The following is an 18,833-nucleotide window of genomic DNA, read 5'->3' on the forward strand; positions in this document are numbered from 1 at the left end:
AAGTGTGTTTTTTCTTTTTGTTGTTTTGTAAATCACTATCTCTACAGTAACATTAATATCTTGATATCTTGAATATGATGTTCTTAGTCACACAGTGTGGTTTAGTGTTACTTTATCCGAGTTTACAGCAACCTAAATATAGTTAAGGTTGTTCATGAGTGTTTATATGTGTTTTGGAATAGGCTTAAAAATCTCATGCAGCTTGGAGCTTGTATTACTTTTTCCTTTCCAAAGGTAATCTTACCTGCAAAAAACTTATGGTATATCCTTCATGTCATGTAAAACAGCATAGGTGGACAAATACATAAACAACATACAAAAAGTATTATCAAAATTGGAAGAAAGATACTTTCATGCACACACACACACACACACACACACACATATGGAGCATGGTGGCATCAAAGAAAGAAAATACATGTATGAGTAAATGTAACATTCCTATCTTTATAAAAAATATTTTTTGCGGCTGAATCCATTGGCAGCCTTCAGCTCTGACTATTAACTGTTCCTTGCTTTTCACAACCACAAAGACGAAAGTACATATTCTGAATAAAGTAGGAGTCTATTTCACTATGGTGAGTGCTCTTCCTAAACTCCCATTACTATTTAATTGTGAATGCAATGGAAGACTTTCAAAATCCTTCTCTGTTTTATGCATACACCCACAGACACTCATACTGTAGCTGCACTCACACAAACACAAAGACACACATACAGTGCAGAGTCACACTGTAATTGAGTCACACTGTAATTGTATGCCTATTTAACATGTAACGAATTCTGCAGTGATCATGGCCCATTTCCTGATTTCTTAGCAATGATGTGCCAGTTCAGTCTTTATGAATGGTTTTTAGTCCAAAATGTGCATACCACTTTAATAATTAAACCCATTAAAACTTGGTCAAGAATGAATCAATTTCAAATGCTACTGCCTTCCTGAGTTGCCAAAACTGAAAGTCCTTCTTCATGGCCTCCCCACACACTTGCACTGGGGCCTCGCACCTCTCATCAAGGAAACTCTGGCTCTCTGCAGGAGTAACCAGATTCCCTGATCCTAAATACACCCATTTGGGACTGCTTTACTTCCTGCACTGGCTCTAGTTACTTCCCAACCACAGAAGTGACACTTTATGTCCCAGGTGACCGTTTTGGTAGTCAGAGGTCATTCCACCAAGGCCCCAGACTTTACTAGCCATCCAACTGGCAATAAACCAGGCCACTTCACCTAACTTCTTAGTGTTGAGTTCCCATGGCTCTACATACACACAACAACACACTTATTTGATACCTATAATTTATTCAATAATTTATAAATAGCTTATATCCTAAATAATTTATATATAAATAATGTGTAAATTATTTGCTCCTCATTAACACATGGCAATAATATGACATATCAACAAATTTGCGATACATAAGAGTATAAAGATGATCTGTTTATAATTATATAAATATATATTATAATTATATAAAAAGTCAATCATCATTCTCAACTATAAATCCCTTTCACTTTATTAATATGAAACATGAAAATAATAAAACTCAGTCAGAAATAAAGTAATTTATTTGGCAACAACGCAATGATTTCATTACCAAAACTGGAAATCACTTAAAAAGAACAAATTAATGTTAAAGCTACTTCTACATACCTGTATGTATGTGTTTGTGTAAATGTAATTTGCTATAAAATACAGTGACTTAGTACAACCAAACATTTATTCCCTCCAGGGGGTGCTTAAGAACAAACAAAACACAAAATTCCTTCTCAGTGGAAAAACAGCAAATTAACATCTTGCAAGACACATTGTATAGAATAATACAAGTGCAAATTAAAAAGGTTTTAGTAGCAAGGATATGGTGTATGACGGCAAATTAAAAAACAGAGGTTTTTAAAGCCATTAACAAATGGTCTAAACCCATACTAAATAGCAAAAATTTAATTTAACTAAGCTTACTGAGGATGCATAAACATGAAAAATCCATTATTATTATTATTATTATTATTATTATTATTATTATTATTATTATTGAATTATGATTTACATTACAGAATTATGATGAAAATATGTAATAACTTTGGAAGTACTGAAATATTATGTTCTGGGAGATCATGCTAACTCCCCTCCATTCAGGAACAGGACATATCGTGCAACCCACATTACATGTGCATCGTGTGGAGACAGAGAACAGAGAACATCCGATTCACAAACATCCCCATGCACCATTTCCCCATTTCAATCATTTATTAATGAGAGACAACAAGCTGGCACAATGTTATTTTCCCTCTACCATGCCATCCCACCTGCTTGAAATTCACTCATTGTCTTCTCATTAAACCCTACAGCTATGTTTTCCCCTTTCCCCTATATATGTACATGCCTGCCCTCTAGTTCATCTTTAATTCCTTACTTCACTCTCATCCTTCTATATCTTCAACTTTCTATGTTGCTCCATTATTCTTTTTAACTGGACTGTTAAAAAGAAGGGAAGAAGAGGTAACAGAGGAAGCAGAAAATGAAGAAGCCAATAACCCAGTTGACTGAGTAGATGTAGATGATGACCATGTCCATGTCAAAGCGCCAGCCTCGAGAGTCATCCTCGAAGTCCATAGCGTCCAGACGGTAGCCTCCTCCATGGGGGAACTGGCGTCTAGCAATGGGACTGGACTGTCTCTGGAAACCTGCTTTGGGTGACAAATGAGGCATCTCAGTTTAGTTTTCACTAAAGTTTAATCTACTACAGTTGAGGGCGCCAAGGTCATGTCCTCCGTAATAAAATAGGAATTTAGGGGCTCAGTGAAATGAATGCTATAAAGTTGAAGCATTGTGTTTAATATACCATTATAGTCTTGAGGTACTTTTAGGATAAATAGGTAGCGGGGATACTCTGACACTGTCTCAAGTCTTGTCACAATGTTACTTACAAAGCGAATGGCAGTAAAGGTGCAAATGTGTCATAGTGCTGCTGGCATAATTTCCATGTACGGGGAATAAAAAACTTGCCTCCAAAGATACGGAACAGTTTTCGGCAGCTTGGGAGAGGCCACTTTGCGCAACTTGCTTTCTGGAAGTTCTGTTTCCGGGAAAGGTATTCCTTTGGGAAGAACGTCCTTGCTGTCTGGTTTAGCTCTGTAAGAAAGACAAGGAGACAAGCTTAATATTATCAAATGTGAACATCTTATTCACACCTCCACTTCTTGCTAGTCTGAATAGATTATGTTTGATTTATACAACACATTCAGCAGATGCTGCATCACCATACTCATTTTCTCCTTGTTCTGTTTCGGGGTGTGACCTTGGCTTTGGTAATCAACACAAGAATCTAATCTACAGTCCTTCGTCTAATCACTCACAAGAGCCCTTAGTGTGTCTGCACTCTGCCTTTTTATGGCCACAGCAGTATCCCTACTGCTCACTTTCTCCTGCATACATCTAGAAGTAGGGCAAGGTGAATCAGAACAGAACTTCATTACTTATTCAGAGCTTTGTGCAAATCAGACTACGTCCTATAATGAGTGTGCAGGGATCACGAGGTTACATATGCATAGTGACATACAGAATTTGCACATAATGCTGTATGTCACTATACAGCAATTGTGCAAACATATTGTTATTACACTACATTGTGTAACATTGTTGTGTAAAGACATTACATGTGCAATTAGGGTTTAATTTTCCATTGGTACCGCTCTTGCTAAAAACATCAGTTTTTGTCATATCACAATACATTTTGCACCCGTAAGGAATACTACTTCTTATTTCCATCAGAGAGCACTACATGAAAGTGTTCAGATTGTGTTTGATTTTGTCTTCTCGGTCTGGGTGACTCATCTGGTCAAAGCTGAACAAAAGGTCTACTCTGCTCCCTACGGGACATCTGCAGCTGGGCCCTGTGAACAATCTGCAGCTTACATGTCATCTGCGTAACAGCCAACAAAACATAAGAATGCACATATAATCATATGTCCATATGGATTTACTATTGTATTATATTGTCATGGATTATTGTACGGCATTTTGTCTTTTTATTCAGCTCATATTATCCAATCCAGAACGCCAGGTAGAGTCATGAGTAGAGGTCATAAGTATTTCAAATAATTAGTAAGTGCTTTCTTTCCATTAGCTCACCTTTCTGAAAGAAGACATGTGTGATGATTGTTCTGCAGAGGGGGCATGGGGTGTTGGTGGGACTGTTCTTAGCCAGTGTCCTCAGACAAGGTTCACAGAAGATGTGGTTGCAGGGGTGACACATGTAAGGGCTGAAGTACACATCCAAACACACTGCGCATATGTAGCCTTCTCTGTCCCCGGTGCTCGCATCCTCGTCATCCTCGCTGCTGCTGCTGCTTGATGGGTTTCCTGTTGAACTCTGGGAAAGGAGGACAGGCATATGGGGAAAGACACTTTTAAACAATGAAGGATCAAATTGATTGCGGGAGCCTGATAGATATATCAGCACCCATGCATATAATTTTTTGTAGACTTCCTCCTCATGCAGATAAATATTTATATTTGCATATATAAGTATATATGCAAATACGCATTGTGTTCTCTGCAAGCCTTTGTTTACAGTATGATGCTCTGGTATGTGTTGTTTTTTCTTTTCATGTTGGTGGATAAATTCTGCAATTCGGATTAGTGCCAAAATGTGCAATTCTGATATTATTTAAAATAAAAAAGAGCCAACACTTAAACTAAAATCTTGATAGCTCATTTCTGCAGATTCATGTCTGCACGAATGAGCTTCTGACACAGACAGATTAAAGCCTGACTATTTTGCTGATTATCACACACACACACACACACACACACACACACACACACACACACACACACACACACACACGAGGTTATGAGCATAGCACTACAAGATGTCATCACACCAGCTGGCCATAAATATAAGTGAAAATGTCCTCTTTTGCAGTCCTCCAGAGATTCTGTTTAAAATACTCATACACCCTATTTGATGAGTGTAAAAGTCTTCAGCACCCACCTGCACAGCATCATACGTGTGAGGACATGAGGGTGTCAGGTGTGCGTTCAGCAGAGTGAAACGTCTAGGTATACCTACATTTTCTCACTTCTCACAGTAAAGCATCAACATATGCATAAACACTGTTTGTTAGAGAGAGCAATTTGACCCTGACACTGGCCCTAATTCTAACTCCATTCACTTTAAAGAAAACAGAGAAGTGTTGCATATCCTAAGTTGGACTATTGCTATTCTTGAGCGATCTATTGTAGGCTTTCCATTAGGCACAGTGTGACTCATGCACACACATTTTTTGACATAAAACATTTTGTTTACACTGCAGATGGCCCGTCCTCTGTTATTTTTAATCTAGTTTGTATCTTTTTATTTCATACAGCACAATACGTTTGCCACCCCCTCTGCTCGAAACCCTCTCATCTCCTCAGCAGTCCACTTGCCCTCCCTACCAAGTGTCTCTGCACCTAAATCCACACTCAGTTTCCCATTTTTTTTATTCCAACAATTACTCACATGAGAAGATGTACTAAAACTATTACTGTGACTTTCTTTTTGGCACCTTGGACTGTTAGAAACAGCTTTCGTTCATTTGTATACTCTGTATGTGGAAGAATGACAATAAACTTGAACTTAATTTTGGGACTAGTATCTGGAGGCCCCTCAAGTCCCCCTCCTCCTCAGACGTGTGTCGGCGACCCCTGCGGATTGTCTGAAGTTCCAGCCTTAAAAAAGCCCAGGGGTGCTTCATAAGTAATTACCACCTTCTCACCCAAGGGGAGCTCCAGGGACCTCCTTGTTGCACCAGCCCTGCATCCCAAGGTGTGTCATTAACACAGAGGAGAGAACACAGAGCACACAGCTCCCAAGTAATCATGGGTACTGAGGCTCACCACTGGTAACATGCACTGTAACATGGCAGATTTGTCCTAGTTACACTGGTAAATGTGTCTTTTAGTAGAGATGCCTTTAACTTCCATTAGCTTGATTTGGCTAATAGAGTAACTGCACCTAAAAAAAGTATTATGTGTAAAGAAAGAATTGTATTTTCTTCACAATAGCAATAAATGTTTCAGCAGAACCCCAAGAAGCTACTAAAACCACATTTCAGCTTCTGTGCAGCAGCAATTAGAGCAACTGGACAAAGTAACTGAAAAATCCAGCTCTAATTGCCTCTCCATCTCACGGGATGAAACCACATCCTGTGAGATACTGGATGACAATAACATCCGCTCTGACATTTTCCATAACTGTATACTGTATGCAAACAGTACCTAAGAACATTGTACTCCAGAGGTTAAAACAAACTTTTCTACAAGGTGTGTCGATAGTAAAGGTACAGGAAATGTGTTAATGGGAAAATAAATAAAGCATCCGACTTGGAAACAAAAACTGTGAAATATGAATACAAAATATAAACCAGGCTTTGTGATGAAAAGGTTTCTGAAAACCTGAAAAAAATGGGTACAAAAGGGTATTAGAAAAACTACTGCTTCCCTTGAGCAGTATCCTTAAAGTACAGCTGCTAATAGCAGAAATGCTGTGGTTGTAGTGAGCAGCTTCCCTTTTGAGAGTTAGTGTAACTGTGTGAGTGCAAAGTTGGACAGAGCTGAGAAAAGAGTGTGCACACTCACTAAGCCTTGATAATGATAAACGACTAAGGAAGCTAATTTGGTTAAATTAATTAGCTGAATAAATTAAACCTTAAAGGAATAGTTGGACAAACTCACTTATTCACGTTTTTCTCTACAAGTTAGGAAAAAAGATCAATACCACTCCCATGAATGTTGCGTTAAGCATGGAGCTTAGCTTAGCTTAGTTTAGCTTAGCTTAGCTTAGCTTAGCGCAAACACTACACGCAGGGGGAAGCGCCATATTGGCTGCCCCAAAGTTCATACATGTGACTAGTAACAGCATTAAAGCTCACAAATTAATATGTTGACTCTCCTTTTTTTTTAATTCATACACAAACAGAAATATGAAGGTGATAAGTTCATGACTTCCTGGAGCCTTGTTTTCACGGTGAGATTGCCAGGTGCCTAGCCACTGTTACAGTGTTGCCAATTATTTTCAATAGAAAGTAGCTAGTTTGAAAAGCTGCTAGATGTTGCTAGATTACGTCACATGCTAACAATGTACAAGAGTTTAAAACATGTCAAGCTTACTTGACTCTAATTACCTTTATCATTAGCTATTTTATTTTTCATTCATTTTTATGGTGGCCATTTTTTCTCATCAATATGAATCTAAATCTAGCCCTAATTTCTAAAACATTTCACAAAGGTTGAACTGTCTTATTAATAGAGAGGAACCAGAGACTGGGGTAAACTCACTCTTGTAAGCCCGTGTATTTTGAGAAAAAACTAAAAACTAAACTTGATAATTTAATAATTTAGAACAAACACAAAGAAGAAGGAGTTCCTCGGACAAACAATGGAAATCAGTGACTGTTCGTGACACATGCACATAAACTGCTCCTTTACGTTTCTTTCTGACAGCTGATTGGTCGAATAGAGATGTTTCTTTTCTTTCTTTTTTTAATGTGGACTAATAGAATTTTTAAAGTTTCTAAATTGGAAACACTGCGCTGGTTCCCAGGAAATAGCTACAGCACACAATCCTCGTAAACAACTTACTTTACATTTTGTAACAGTTTGGGGAGAGCCAAGATAGCTGTTACTTTCCAGTCTTTATGCTGAGCTAAGCTAAAACCCTCTTGACTGGCAAGAAAATGAATAAGCACATTTCCAAAAATGTTCAACTTTGTTTAAGGGAAGAAAATCATCACTAAACACACATCTAGCTAATCCTGAACTCTTCCATGGATTATGATGCTGTTGCACTGTAAGAGAGATTTGGCTCTTGATCATTAATTTCACTTGTGGTAATTGTGAGGCAAGTTGGAAAAGATTTAAAAACACCCCATGCATTTTCCTCATGGTGGCACCTGACGTGTTCTCTCCCACAGAAATAATCTGTCACATTATAATGGCCACAATTATATCTGCTAGAGACAGATGGTATGTGGATTATGTATCTCCATCATCCCTGAGCAATAACACGCCAACTCCTATGTGAGGGAGAGAGGAATATTTTACCGAAAACCAGTACAAAATCAGCAATGGGCCATAGAATTAGGAAAAGGATATTCTCTGTTTCAAAGCAACTAATTCTATGCAGCTGCTTCTAATTCAATAGTCGGAATAATTTCAATCCACCACTGCAGATCTGCAGCAGCCAATCAAAATGGAATCTGCTCTTTTGTCAGGCTAGTTTTGAAGGGCTCTCCACCCAAGCCTCATCATGCAACTAATTCAGATGTAACCCCACTTTAAACCGCACAGACAATGGCTATTGAGATGAGTTGGGTGCTGATAGGGCTGTAGAGAGTCAGACTCGATGAAATGAACACACGCAGACACACAAATACACAAGTGTCACACATAAAAGTGCCATAAATAAATACAATGAAAAGTGGACACAATGCAGCAATATTTAAGTCTGATTTCTGTGTCTATTGTATTGCACCGCACACACAAACACATGCACACACAAAACTCGTCCTTGCTTTTTTGCATTAGCCTCCCATCTTAAAATGTAAATTGACCTTTAAGTGGATCAGTTAGGTAATTTAAGGCTGAAGTGCCTGACAATAAATCTCAAGGCATTGCTTGAGAAACTTTAGAGTTTACTGTGTCCACTTATTCTCTAAAAGTCATGATATTACCAAAATAAGATACATTGTTTTTTCTCATGAAGACGGGAAAGTCTGACTTGCCCCTACTTCTCCAGTTTTTGGTGGCCACATAAAAAATCACATTGCTTTAATAGTTAATAACTTATTGTATTAATGTAGTATAAATTGGGAAACATTAGAGAAAAATTTATTATTCAGTGATTTCATCACCAGCTCTGTGGTTCTTTTTGTGGCGCACAAAGAGATGAGGTACTTGCCTATTCTTATTCCAAAAACCAGCTGCAAACATCTGGTAAAAGAACAGTTACTTTAGTATTCTTTGTCATATTGAAGGCTGAGATAATTGTGTCAATCACCTGTCTGTTCTCCTGCAGTTGACTTTGTCTCCACCTCTCCCTTCTCCTCTGCCTCCTCCGCAGACACTTAATCCTGTTCTTCTCTCTTTTACTCATCCTCCTCTCTCCAAAAGGAACACAAGGCAGCACCGCTGCTGAGGTCATGGATTGACTCATCACCCCCATCACACCACTCCCTTCTTCCTCGCCGTCTTCCACGTCCTCTTCTCCTTCCTCCTCCTCCTCCTGCTCCTCTTCTTCTTCTCCAAGCTCTGAGCTGGTGAGAGATTGGATGCGTGTCTGAGTAGGATGGCTTTGCGATGATCGCCCAGTTGCTGCTCCTGTTCTCACGTCCACCCAGAGTGGATCTGGCTCTCTGGATGAACTAAAGGAGTAGCGGTGCAGGTCTCCTGCAGCTGTCCTGGATGAAAGTCTCTGAGGCTGCGGGAGAACCGAAGACATGGACCTCATTGCCAAACAAGGAGATTGAGGGTTTAAATTGGCATTCATGGTCCGGGTGCTGCCACCAGTGTGAGGTTTGGGACAGGTGTGTCCTCTCTGCAAGTTCTTTGAGCCTTCTCCAACTTCCAAAGTGCTGTTTAACTGGATATCAGAATTACTGCTAGACAAACTTTCAGTGCTTCCTCTTCCCTGTCCACCCTGAGCTCCATCTCCATGTGTTTCAGTTCTTTCAGTGTTTCTCTGCCTATGGTTTCCTCTTTCCCTGCCTCCTACTTGTTCAGCATTTTGTTGTTCATCGCCCCTTTCTTGTACTCCTTCTCTCATTCTTCCTCTGTTGTCCTTGCTGCATGTATTCTTGTGTGATTTCCTCCCTGGCAGGGCAGGTCTCACCAGCGTCTCCACAGTGCTTGACCTTCCCTCTCTGGCTGGATCTGCACTCCTTGGCCTAGGTTTCACTGCCTTTAAACACGCAGTGTGAGTCTCGTTAAGGTTTTCCTCACCAGCATCCTCAGTTCCACGACCCTCAAATCTGCTTGAGCCATTTACACCAGAGGCTGCCAAATGGGAGCTCATGATGGTGCGTTTGAGCTCCTTCAGTCACCAGCACCAACTTCAACCAGCTAGCCTGGTCTTTCCACTCTCATCTTTCCCCAAGTCTTCTCTCTGCCTCCTACTCCTTCTGGATGTAGAGGTTCAAGCTCTATTTCTAAGAGGTAGAGGGACTGTTCCAGTGTAGAGGAGGTGAGCAGTGAAGCACTCTGGCCTGGCCTATCCTGCCCCTGTTAGCCCACTGGGACATTCCACACTGTTGACAAAGACAAAGTCCCCCTGGTGAGCCCCATTACAATAGGTGCACTGATCATGGCCTCACTATTGTCCTGTGTGACCTATAGAAAACACACTGCTATGCAACCACTGAATACACAAAAATAAGGTGAAAAAACCAGAGCAACCTTTTTTTTTCTCACGTCCACTACCATGGCGTCAGCTTTTTTTCACTCTGTGGTTTATAAGCAGAGCATAGAGTGAGTGATTGTGTGTGTGAGTGTGTAGTTGTCATGAAAAATATAATTTCTCAGAGTCTTCCTTTATTTGAAGGTTGATTTTTAATTTATTCCAGTGCATTGTTTTCAACGACTCCCAGTGTACTTCACCCAAAAAACTTTCAGACCCAAAGAAAATCTAAATGTATTTGATGAGCAATGACAGGATAACCTGTTCAAACATACTCTGTTCCCACAGGCTGCTGTATTATTTCTAAATAGAGAATCTGTGAAGGATCAGGAGGATCCTTCAAAATTTATGTGTTTTGTGAGTTATGGCTAGTTTAGGTTCCCTTGTGTTTAATGGCATCATGATAACTACTGGGTACATTTTTATGGATTTCAACATAAAAACATTAACATTAATGTCCACAACAAGTCCTTTTTACTGGCATTGTAGGACTGAAAGTGATCTAGATGAAATACTGTTTATTTTAAAGTTGAATTATGAAACAACATTGATTTTTTTAGTGAAGTTTTATATTTAGTATACAACAAGAAGAAGAAGTATAAGAAACCATGCCACAATTACTGAAAGTGTTACTTGGTCTATTATAAAATGGGAATTTTCATCCTTATTATACATGAAAACCCATTCTTAAGCAGTATTTACCATTTGCACACAGCTCCTCAGATCATCTGTTAATGCCTCATTGGTTGGTCCTTGCTAAGGACTAAAGTTCATGCCTTTGAATGTCCCAGGAGATGTGACTGGAAAAACACCATTTGTACAGTGTGACTATTAAGTAATTATTTCTCATGTACTTTTGGTATTGTTTGTAAAATTGTTCTAATAAAGTCTAATTTTTTAAAGTAATTTTAACCTGTTATTTCTACTTCTTACCTTTATTGAATCATAAATATTTTATCTCCTGCCCCACAGTCTTTATTAATCAAGATTGTAATAATTTAGTACCCTCGTTATGGAAGTTATTACATGACAAGAGAGACAGGAAACGTGTGGATGAAATAGGTGGAATGGCATTCAAAAATCAAACCATGAGATGCTGTTACATGGTGTGCCCACTAAATGATGGGGTGTGACATTACATCTGTGATCAGTGGTTGGTTGCTATGTGTAGATAATGCATGACTTGTGATGACCTGATTTTGGTGTCTCTGTCCACTACAGACAGCCAAGGCTGGATTACCAGCTGGTTAAAGCAGGCCACTGCCCAGGGGTCCCAGATTCCTAAGGGCCCCAAAAGCTACACATAATATTGTGTTGTGTTGGTTTTTGGTAATTACTTACATGTTACTATGGAAGTTTGTACCACTAACGTGCAATATCATCTAAACCAGACCCTGCACTATTAGCTTATTATCTGGTCCGGTAATCAGTGTTGGGGAGTAACTAGTTACATGTAATTTAGTTACATAATTTAATTACAAAATAAATGTAACTGTTATCTGTTACAGTTACTGGGAAATAACGTGTAATTAAAATACAGTTACTTATGAAAATGTTCATGATTACAATGGGGGTTAAATCTGCCTATTTTCTGTAAAAAGCTATATGTTAAATAATATTTATCTTGTTGCTTTGCATGTTTGTCATGTGCACAGCCGTTTAGTAACGCTTGATGCCATTCTGATTCTCCAGCTGTCTTTTGAAAATGGTTAACGACTGAAAACATTCATTAGAAATTTAGAAAAAATAATTGAATATAATAAGTTACTTTACTTTTATTAAGTAACTGAAATAGGCCATTTTCATTTTCAACATTCATAATTCATCTGTACTTTCCCCCCTAAAATTAATCCTTTTTATTGGAGTAAATTATTTTAAAATATCCAGCTTCTTACAATTTAGTTACACAGCAAATTTCATTGAAAGTAAACTCAATGCACTTACATAAATACATCCATGCAAATAAAACGCATGAAGCCACAAGCATTATGTCAATGCATACACAAGTAGAATAAAAAGGAAATTATGGAAAATAATAAAGAAATACAAAAAGGAAAATCACAAAAATTAATCTTGATAAAGTGTAGTATAGAACATAATAAAATTTTGATACAAATCAGTCTGACAAAACATCATAAGCATTGTTTGTGTGGACACACTATAAAAAAAACACTTGTTAGGCAGTGGATGAAATCGCCATGTTTTACTGGGGTTATTTGATTTTGCTCATCATGAGAGCTAAATAAAAAAAAATCTCTTTCTGCTGCCACTGATTATTTTACAGACTTGATGACACTGCTTTCCAAACACATGCTCTCCTCCTATTCTCTTCTCTCCTGCTCTGCTCTCTCTAGTTAATTTTACATTAAATAGACAAGATATGCAGTGAGTCCCTGCCACCCACAGATGGTCATTTGAGTGCGACACGGGGAAATTTAGTGGGTCCCCAATAAAATGTATGTTTTTTGATAAATTGTGGTATTAAACTTGTGTTTAGGGATGGGTATTGTAAGGATTTTACTCTCATCAGTTCTGTTCTTTATCATTACTTAATATAATATATTATTTAAAAAAAGATGTTGTTAGACACACATTGTTAGAACTGAATTTTGAACAAAATGCTGTTTCTAGAGCAGCAACTGAAATTTTTAAAACAGCAAAATTACTATATACGCGAAGCATAGTTGTCGTCAACTCAACTTTATCTTCACTTCACCTGCTTCTGCTGACCACTGACTTTGTGTGTGTGTTTGTGTAGGGGCTCACAGAGAGCAGAGATGTCTATGATTTCAACACGGATTTGTTGCTCATAATAACGTTATTATAATCATGGAAAAAATAAGGTGTATTGATAGTTTACTGTGCCTTTTTGACATAGAAATGCTTTCCAGTTTTCTACTTGCACAATGTAGTGTGACATATATCACTCAGTGTAGCCTGAATTTCGCATCTTAGCTAATGTCAGGTCGCTTTGGCTCTTTTCTTACACTCTGTGCTCAGAAGAGCTGCTCAATTTCCCACGAAGGAACGTGTCAGTCACTTTCATTTTTAAAGCCATACAAATGTATATATTTCTGATTTCAGATTTCTGATTAAAATAACATGGACAGAGAAGCAGATGACAAGGAAGAAATCTCCAACTCTCCTCCGGCTGAGATTACCAACATACCTGTGTCAGAAATGATTGATCACGCTGTTGTGGATCTCGATGAGCTGAAACATTGTTATGACATTTTAGATGGCAAAGAGGTAACTTGCCCTTGCACCCATTCAACCACCAGAAAGGAGAGCATATCAACATATTCCTCTTCTTGGTGTTCCTTCCCTGACTCAGACACCTCAGAGATGATCACATTGTTTGATCAGAATATCAATGAGGAGATTACGAAAGTATGTCCAAGCTTCTTAAATCCAGAGGTGGTGACAGAAGCAGATGATTGTGGAGAAAAAGAGAAAGTCCAGACCACTGAGACAGGATCACTATGCAGACTTTGCACCAGGTCTGAGAGGAGTGCGAGACCTGCCTCCTGTGCCTATTCTTCCTCCACTGACAGCCATCACTAAGGCAGGCAAAATGCTTGTTGACCACATAACTGATGAGGCTGTAAAGATACTGCAGTTCGCTGACGCTGTCAAATCACTGCAGTCAAATGAGGGTGTCGAGACACTGGAGGCCTCCGAGGCTGTGAGGACACTGCAGTCCACTGAGGATGTCAAGACATTAGAGGCCAAGACACCAGAGGCCGTTGAAGCTGTCAAGATACTGCAATCCACAGAGGCTGTCATTACACTGGAGACTTAAAGAGAGTGGACTCCATTGTAAAGACAATGGAGTCCACTGACGCTATAAAGACACTGTTGAGGATTGAGGATGTCAAGACAATGGAGGCCTAGACACTGCAGTCCACTAAGGCTGTCAAAATACTGGAGGCTTCTGGGCTGTCAAGACACAGCAGTCCACTGTGGATGTAGACACTGCAGTTCACTGAGGCTGTCAAGACACTGGATGCCTCTGAGGTTGTGAAGACACAAGTTCACTGAGGCTATTAAGGACAGCAATGCTGCTCCCCAATCAGACCTGAGTTCCAGCCCTGTTGGGTTGGTTGAAAAAGAACAGAATGTCACAAAAGGGAAGACTGGGAAATGTGTCCCATCTCCACTTCAGGATAATTGTTTGTGTATTATTTCTGTGTTCAGCCTTTCTTTACTTTTTTAGGCAATGGGGGGAAGTAAGCAAAGGTGTTTACAATCAGGATGTGAAGAAGCAGCTGACTGACATGCTAAGAATGTCTTTCAGGCCATCCATCAGGGTGAAGGCTCCCCATCTGGCACCCTGTCCTCCTCAGCACCTTTCACAGAGTACTTACGCATCACTGAGCACAACATGTAGAGAAATTTGGAAAGTTCCTTGAGCCAGGCTTTCTGTAATGCCATTGGTGCAGACACCCTTGGAAAGATTTCCCCCAAATTCATAGAGGCCGTAGCAGGAGAGGTCATTTATGAGGCCAACTCTGTCCTTTCAGTGGCCTTACAAGCCTCTCTGGATGGAGGATCCTCCAGTGTCACTGCTGCTGTCAGCTGCGTGGTGTCAAAGGACAGGACAACCAAGAAGTCTTTGGAGGCAGCCATCACAACCATGAAATCCTTCCTCACAGGACGAGGCACTGCAATGAGGAGGAGAATTCAGACGGACAAAGGTTTAGATCGTGACAGTAAAGAAGAGACACCAACAGGAGGATGTAAAGGCAAGAGGAAGAAATTGCTGTGGAAGAAGTGATCCAGTGGATGGCAGAGGAAAAAGATTCAGGCAGCTCCACTCGAACATTTGGATGAGGCCGTCAGGTCAGCCAGCACCGACTTAACATCTAGGAGCACCAAAGAGATGCCCTCCACCACCTCCTCCGGTGCTGTTGTGGGTGGACACCTTAGGTCCCCTCAGCTACAGTTGGTGGACTACCTTGAGGACAAAGACAAGACATCAGAAGGCATCAGAAATGTTCTTCCGTCTCTGCCTTCTACTAGCTTTATTCCACCAGAACATCAGGTCACTTGGTCAAAAGTCCTCAAGGACCCACCCAGGGGTGAAGCTACAAATGATGAGCTCCAGAAAGAGATGAGCAGTTCTTTAAGTCAACAGTCCATTGACTCTGATGACGATAAAGACACTTTCAGCCAGAGCTCTGTGGACCAATCTCAGCCTCACTCTGAGCACGTTGTTGTTGCAGAGCCCAAAGCAAAGAAGAGCAACATGTTCTCAAAGATAAGGATAGATTCACATGGAAATTCTAATCAGTTCTCGTGTCACTTTAAAAGTACACAAGAACAGATTGAAACAGATCTGAATTTCTGTCAGGTGGATCAAACCAACAGCTATGAAGGATTCATGACGAAATGTCTTTGCCAAAAGTCAAAGGCAGCTGGACTTCTTCTTGGTAATATTTAATCCCTAATCCAAGATGTTTCATTGATTTAGAATGTATCTGCTTTTTTCTTTCATCCCTGTCATTATCTAATTAATCTGAAAGCATCAGAATCTCAAACTTTCCGCATTTATTTGTATTTTTGTGCTAATGTTTTTTATGACAGCACCAAAAACGGCGAGAAGCTCAAAAAGGAGGAGGTGTACAGGAAGAAGGCTTCAACAGAGAATCAGCCCAAGAAGCCTCCTTTTTTGATGTGGCTGTAATGCTGCAGCTGCTTTGACAAGTAAAGGACCAGCAGTTGGCTCAATAATAACTTATCCCCATTTCTCATTCTCCTGATCCTAATCACTACCCACCCTCTTCACCTTTCTCACCCCTCTTCACCTTTCTCACTGTCTTTCTTCCCCATCCCCCTTTTTTCCATCCCAGCCCCACCTTCCCCTCCCTGTCGCTCCACCCCCCCTTCTCTCTCTTCAGCTCAACCTCTAAATGGCTTGAAATTTAACATTATAATATAAATATATGATATAATAAAAATATAAATGTTAATACGTGAATATTGATGGTTCTAGCCTGGTCTGCACCCATCACCTGTGGAATACATCAAGGCTGTATTTTAGGGCCCGTGTTATTCCTGTTATACATGCTCTCTTTAGGCTTGATCTTTCAGTAATAAAATATCACATATCAATGCTACATAGATGACACTCAGCTATTCCCCCCATTAGAACCTAATGAAAATAACACAGTTAGTTCCCTCCCTGATTGCCTCCAGGATGTGTCTTCAGTCTCATTTGGCCCCACTAACTCCACTGGGGGCCTAGCTAATCACCTAGGACCCTTGGTCCCTAACCTTCATGCCCATAACAGAAATCTTGGGGTCAATCTAGGTTTAAAATTTGAAAAGGAACTTAACATGGATATGAAAGGTTGCTTTTTACAGCTACAAAATCAGAGAACTCAAATGATTCCTCTCTCTCAATGACCTGAAGATTGTCACTATTTTGTCTCTGATTGATTATTTCATTGATCTTTATCTGGGAACTAGCCAGTCATCCTAAGAGTTATTGCAGAATGCGGCTGCTGGTGGTACCAGGAAGAGAGACTAGATCACACCTGTCCTGTCCCTGCATTTGCTACTGGTCAAGTATAGGACTGAGTTTAAGATTCTATTATTTGTTTTTAAAGCCTTACATGTCACCCCAGTACGTTTCTGAGCTCCTGCCTTTTCCAACCCCAGATCTCTCAGATCTGACCACCTGTTTCTGGCTGTCCCTTGATCAACGCTAAGGGATAAGGGCAATTGTGCATTTGCAGTAGCTGCTCCAAAGCTTTGGAAAGGTTTACCATTTTCACCAGTGTTCCTCCTCTGTAGACCCTTTAAAGAAACCATAAGACCCACAAGATTTGTCAGGCCTTTAAGTGTCCTTAAGGTTTTATACTTCACCTTTGCTCTTGTATGTTTTAAAATGTCCTTCATCTGTTCCTTTACAGTACTTGTTTGTTTGTGTATGAGATAGCATTGTTATGCTGGTGACCATGTTATGTTATCTTATGTCATTTTATTATAGGCTTCAGCACTTTGGTCAACTCTATGGGATTTAAAAATACACTTGATTTATATGATAAGGGTTAAAAGGACAATGACTTTCTTTGTTACTGACAAGCCAGACTAAAGTACCAAACACACTGCCTGTGACATGTCAATTGATGTCCACACACATTGGGAGCATCATACAGACAGATGAAGTAGTTGGTATAAGTCTGAGCCATGTACTATTTTACTGTGCAGCTTGTAGCCAACATTGCACATCTGGCAAAATCTTTAAACTTCTGTCTTCTGTTAAAACAAACCTATACCACTATCAGCACACCAACCTACGATAACAGAAATCCCACATCCCTCCCTCCCCCCACCCTGCAAGGGAGCTTTTATTTCCCCTCACCAGCTGTTTATATTCCAGGTTGCTTTCTGACTCACTGTTGACATTATTAGTTGGTTCAAACATAGTCCAACATGAGGCAAAAGCAACTGTTATTTTACACCGTCCTCTCTTTCTCCCTCTCCCTGTTTCCCCGTACTCCCTACAGTATTATACTTAACAATAAACTCAGAGTACTGATAGTTCATGGTTTGATGCAGTACCCATTATGGTCAGCAGATGGCAGCAGCTCTCCTCTCTGGACTGTCGTGGCGCTGTCCCTGGTTCTGAAACTACCTCTCGCTCTCAACGCAGGGCATGTTTCTCTGAATCCCCGACCGTAACACTCTGTCTGAAGTTTCTCTTTAAAGTCTTTTTTCACAGAAATCAATTTCAAATTAAGTTTGCTTAGACGAAAAGTTCATTAGAAGTGATTAAAGATTAAGATATTTTCTTGCTTAATATACCTCGAGTAGCCTGCCAACAGATTTGACTTTTCTGTCTTGATATTTTTGATATTTTCTACCCTTTGAGATGTAAACGTACAAAACACACACACACACACACACACACACACACACACACACACACACACAAATGTGATATTCAGCGAGTCCAAAGAGAAAAATAAAGGAGAGAGAAAAGGAAAGGAGAGCTCTGCGCGCTCATCGGCTGTCTGCAGTGAAAAACTGAGCAGCAAGGAGAGCAGAGGCATAAAACTCCAGGGCGACCTCCACACGGTCTGACGTACCCGAAGCTGCTGGTATAAATTAATTCAAGGCGTCACCAAGCTCAGATGATTCGCACTACCAGGGAGCGCAGCCGCCTGTCAACACTTACGGGCTACGACACACACAAAACCCTCACACACACTCATAAACACGTCTGCGTCATGCGTCCTGACAGCGACGGCACGAACGCGGCAACTCCGATGGACCCCGGTAAAACGCACAGCAGCAGCAGTCTGAGGGGCTGACTGTGCCCTGCTTATCTGTCCAGCTGCGTGTCCCCCGCTGCTCTGGGAAAGCTGCGCTCTGAGTGTGGTGGCATT

The 18,833-nt window shown here is 40.2% G+C and overlaps 1 protein-coding gene across 1 annotated transcript; it reads right to left on the reverse strand.

The window, feature by feature from the left end:
* Positions 1-2,338: 2,338 nt before the first annotated feature.
* rnf180a (ring finger protein 180a) lies at positions 2,339-9,492 on the reverse strand. Its single transcript, XM_046034177.1, has 4 exons — positions 9,043-9,492; positions 4,131-4,371; positions 3,006-3,131; positions 2,339-2,683 (listed from the first exon to the last, which is right to left on the reverse strand). The coding sequence occupies exons 1-4, from the start codon at positions 9,490-9,492 to the stop codon at positions 2,478-2,480; spliced, it is 1,023 nt and encodes a 340-aa protein (XP_045890133.1). The 3' UTR covers positions 2,339-2,477.
* Positions 9,493-18,833: the final 9,341 nt, after the last annotated feature.

The sequence above is a fragment of the Micropterus dolomieu genome, linkage group LG21, assembly GCF_021292245.1.
Source record: "Micropterus dolomieu isolate WLL.071019.BEF.003 ecotype Adirondacks linkage group LG21, ASM2129224v1, whole genome shotgun sequence".
Taxonomy (NCBI): Eukaryota; Metazoa; Chordata; class Actinopteri; order Centrarchiformes; family Centrarchidae; genus Micropterus; species Micropterus dolomieu.

Bases quoted from the DNA above. Each gene is read 5' to 3' on its own strand.
- rnf180a (XM_046034177.1), bottom strand. From the start codon at position 9,492: ATGAGGTCCATGTCTTCGGTTCTCCCGCAGCCTCAGAGACTTTCATCC. The intron at 4,372-9,042 runs GTGATTGACACA...CTCCTTTCCCAG, and splicing joins AACTGCAGGAGAACAGACAG to AGTTCAACAGGAAACCCATC. The intron at 2,684-3,005 runs GCAAGTTTTTTA...CACCCAAAGCAG, and splicing joins ACTGTTCCGTATCTTTGGAG to GTTTCCAGAGACAGTCCAGT.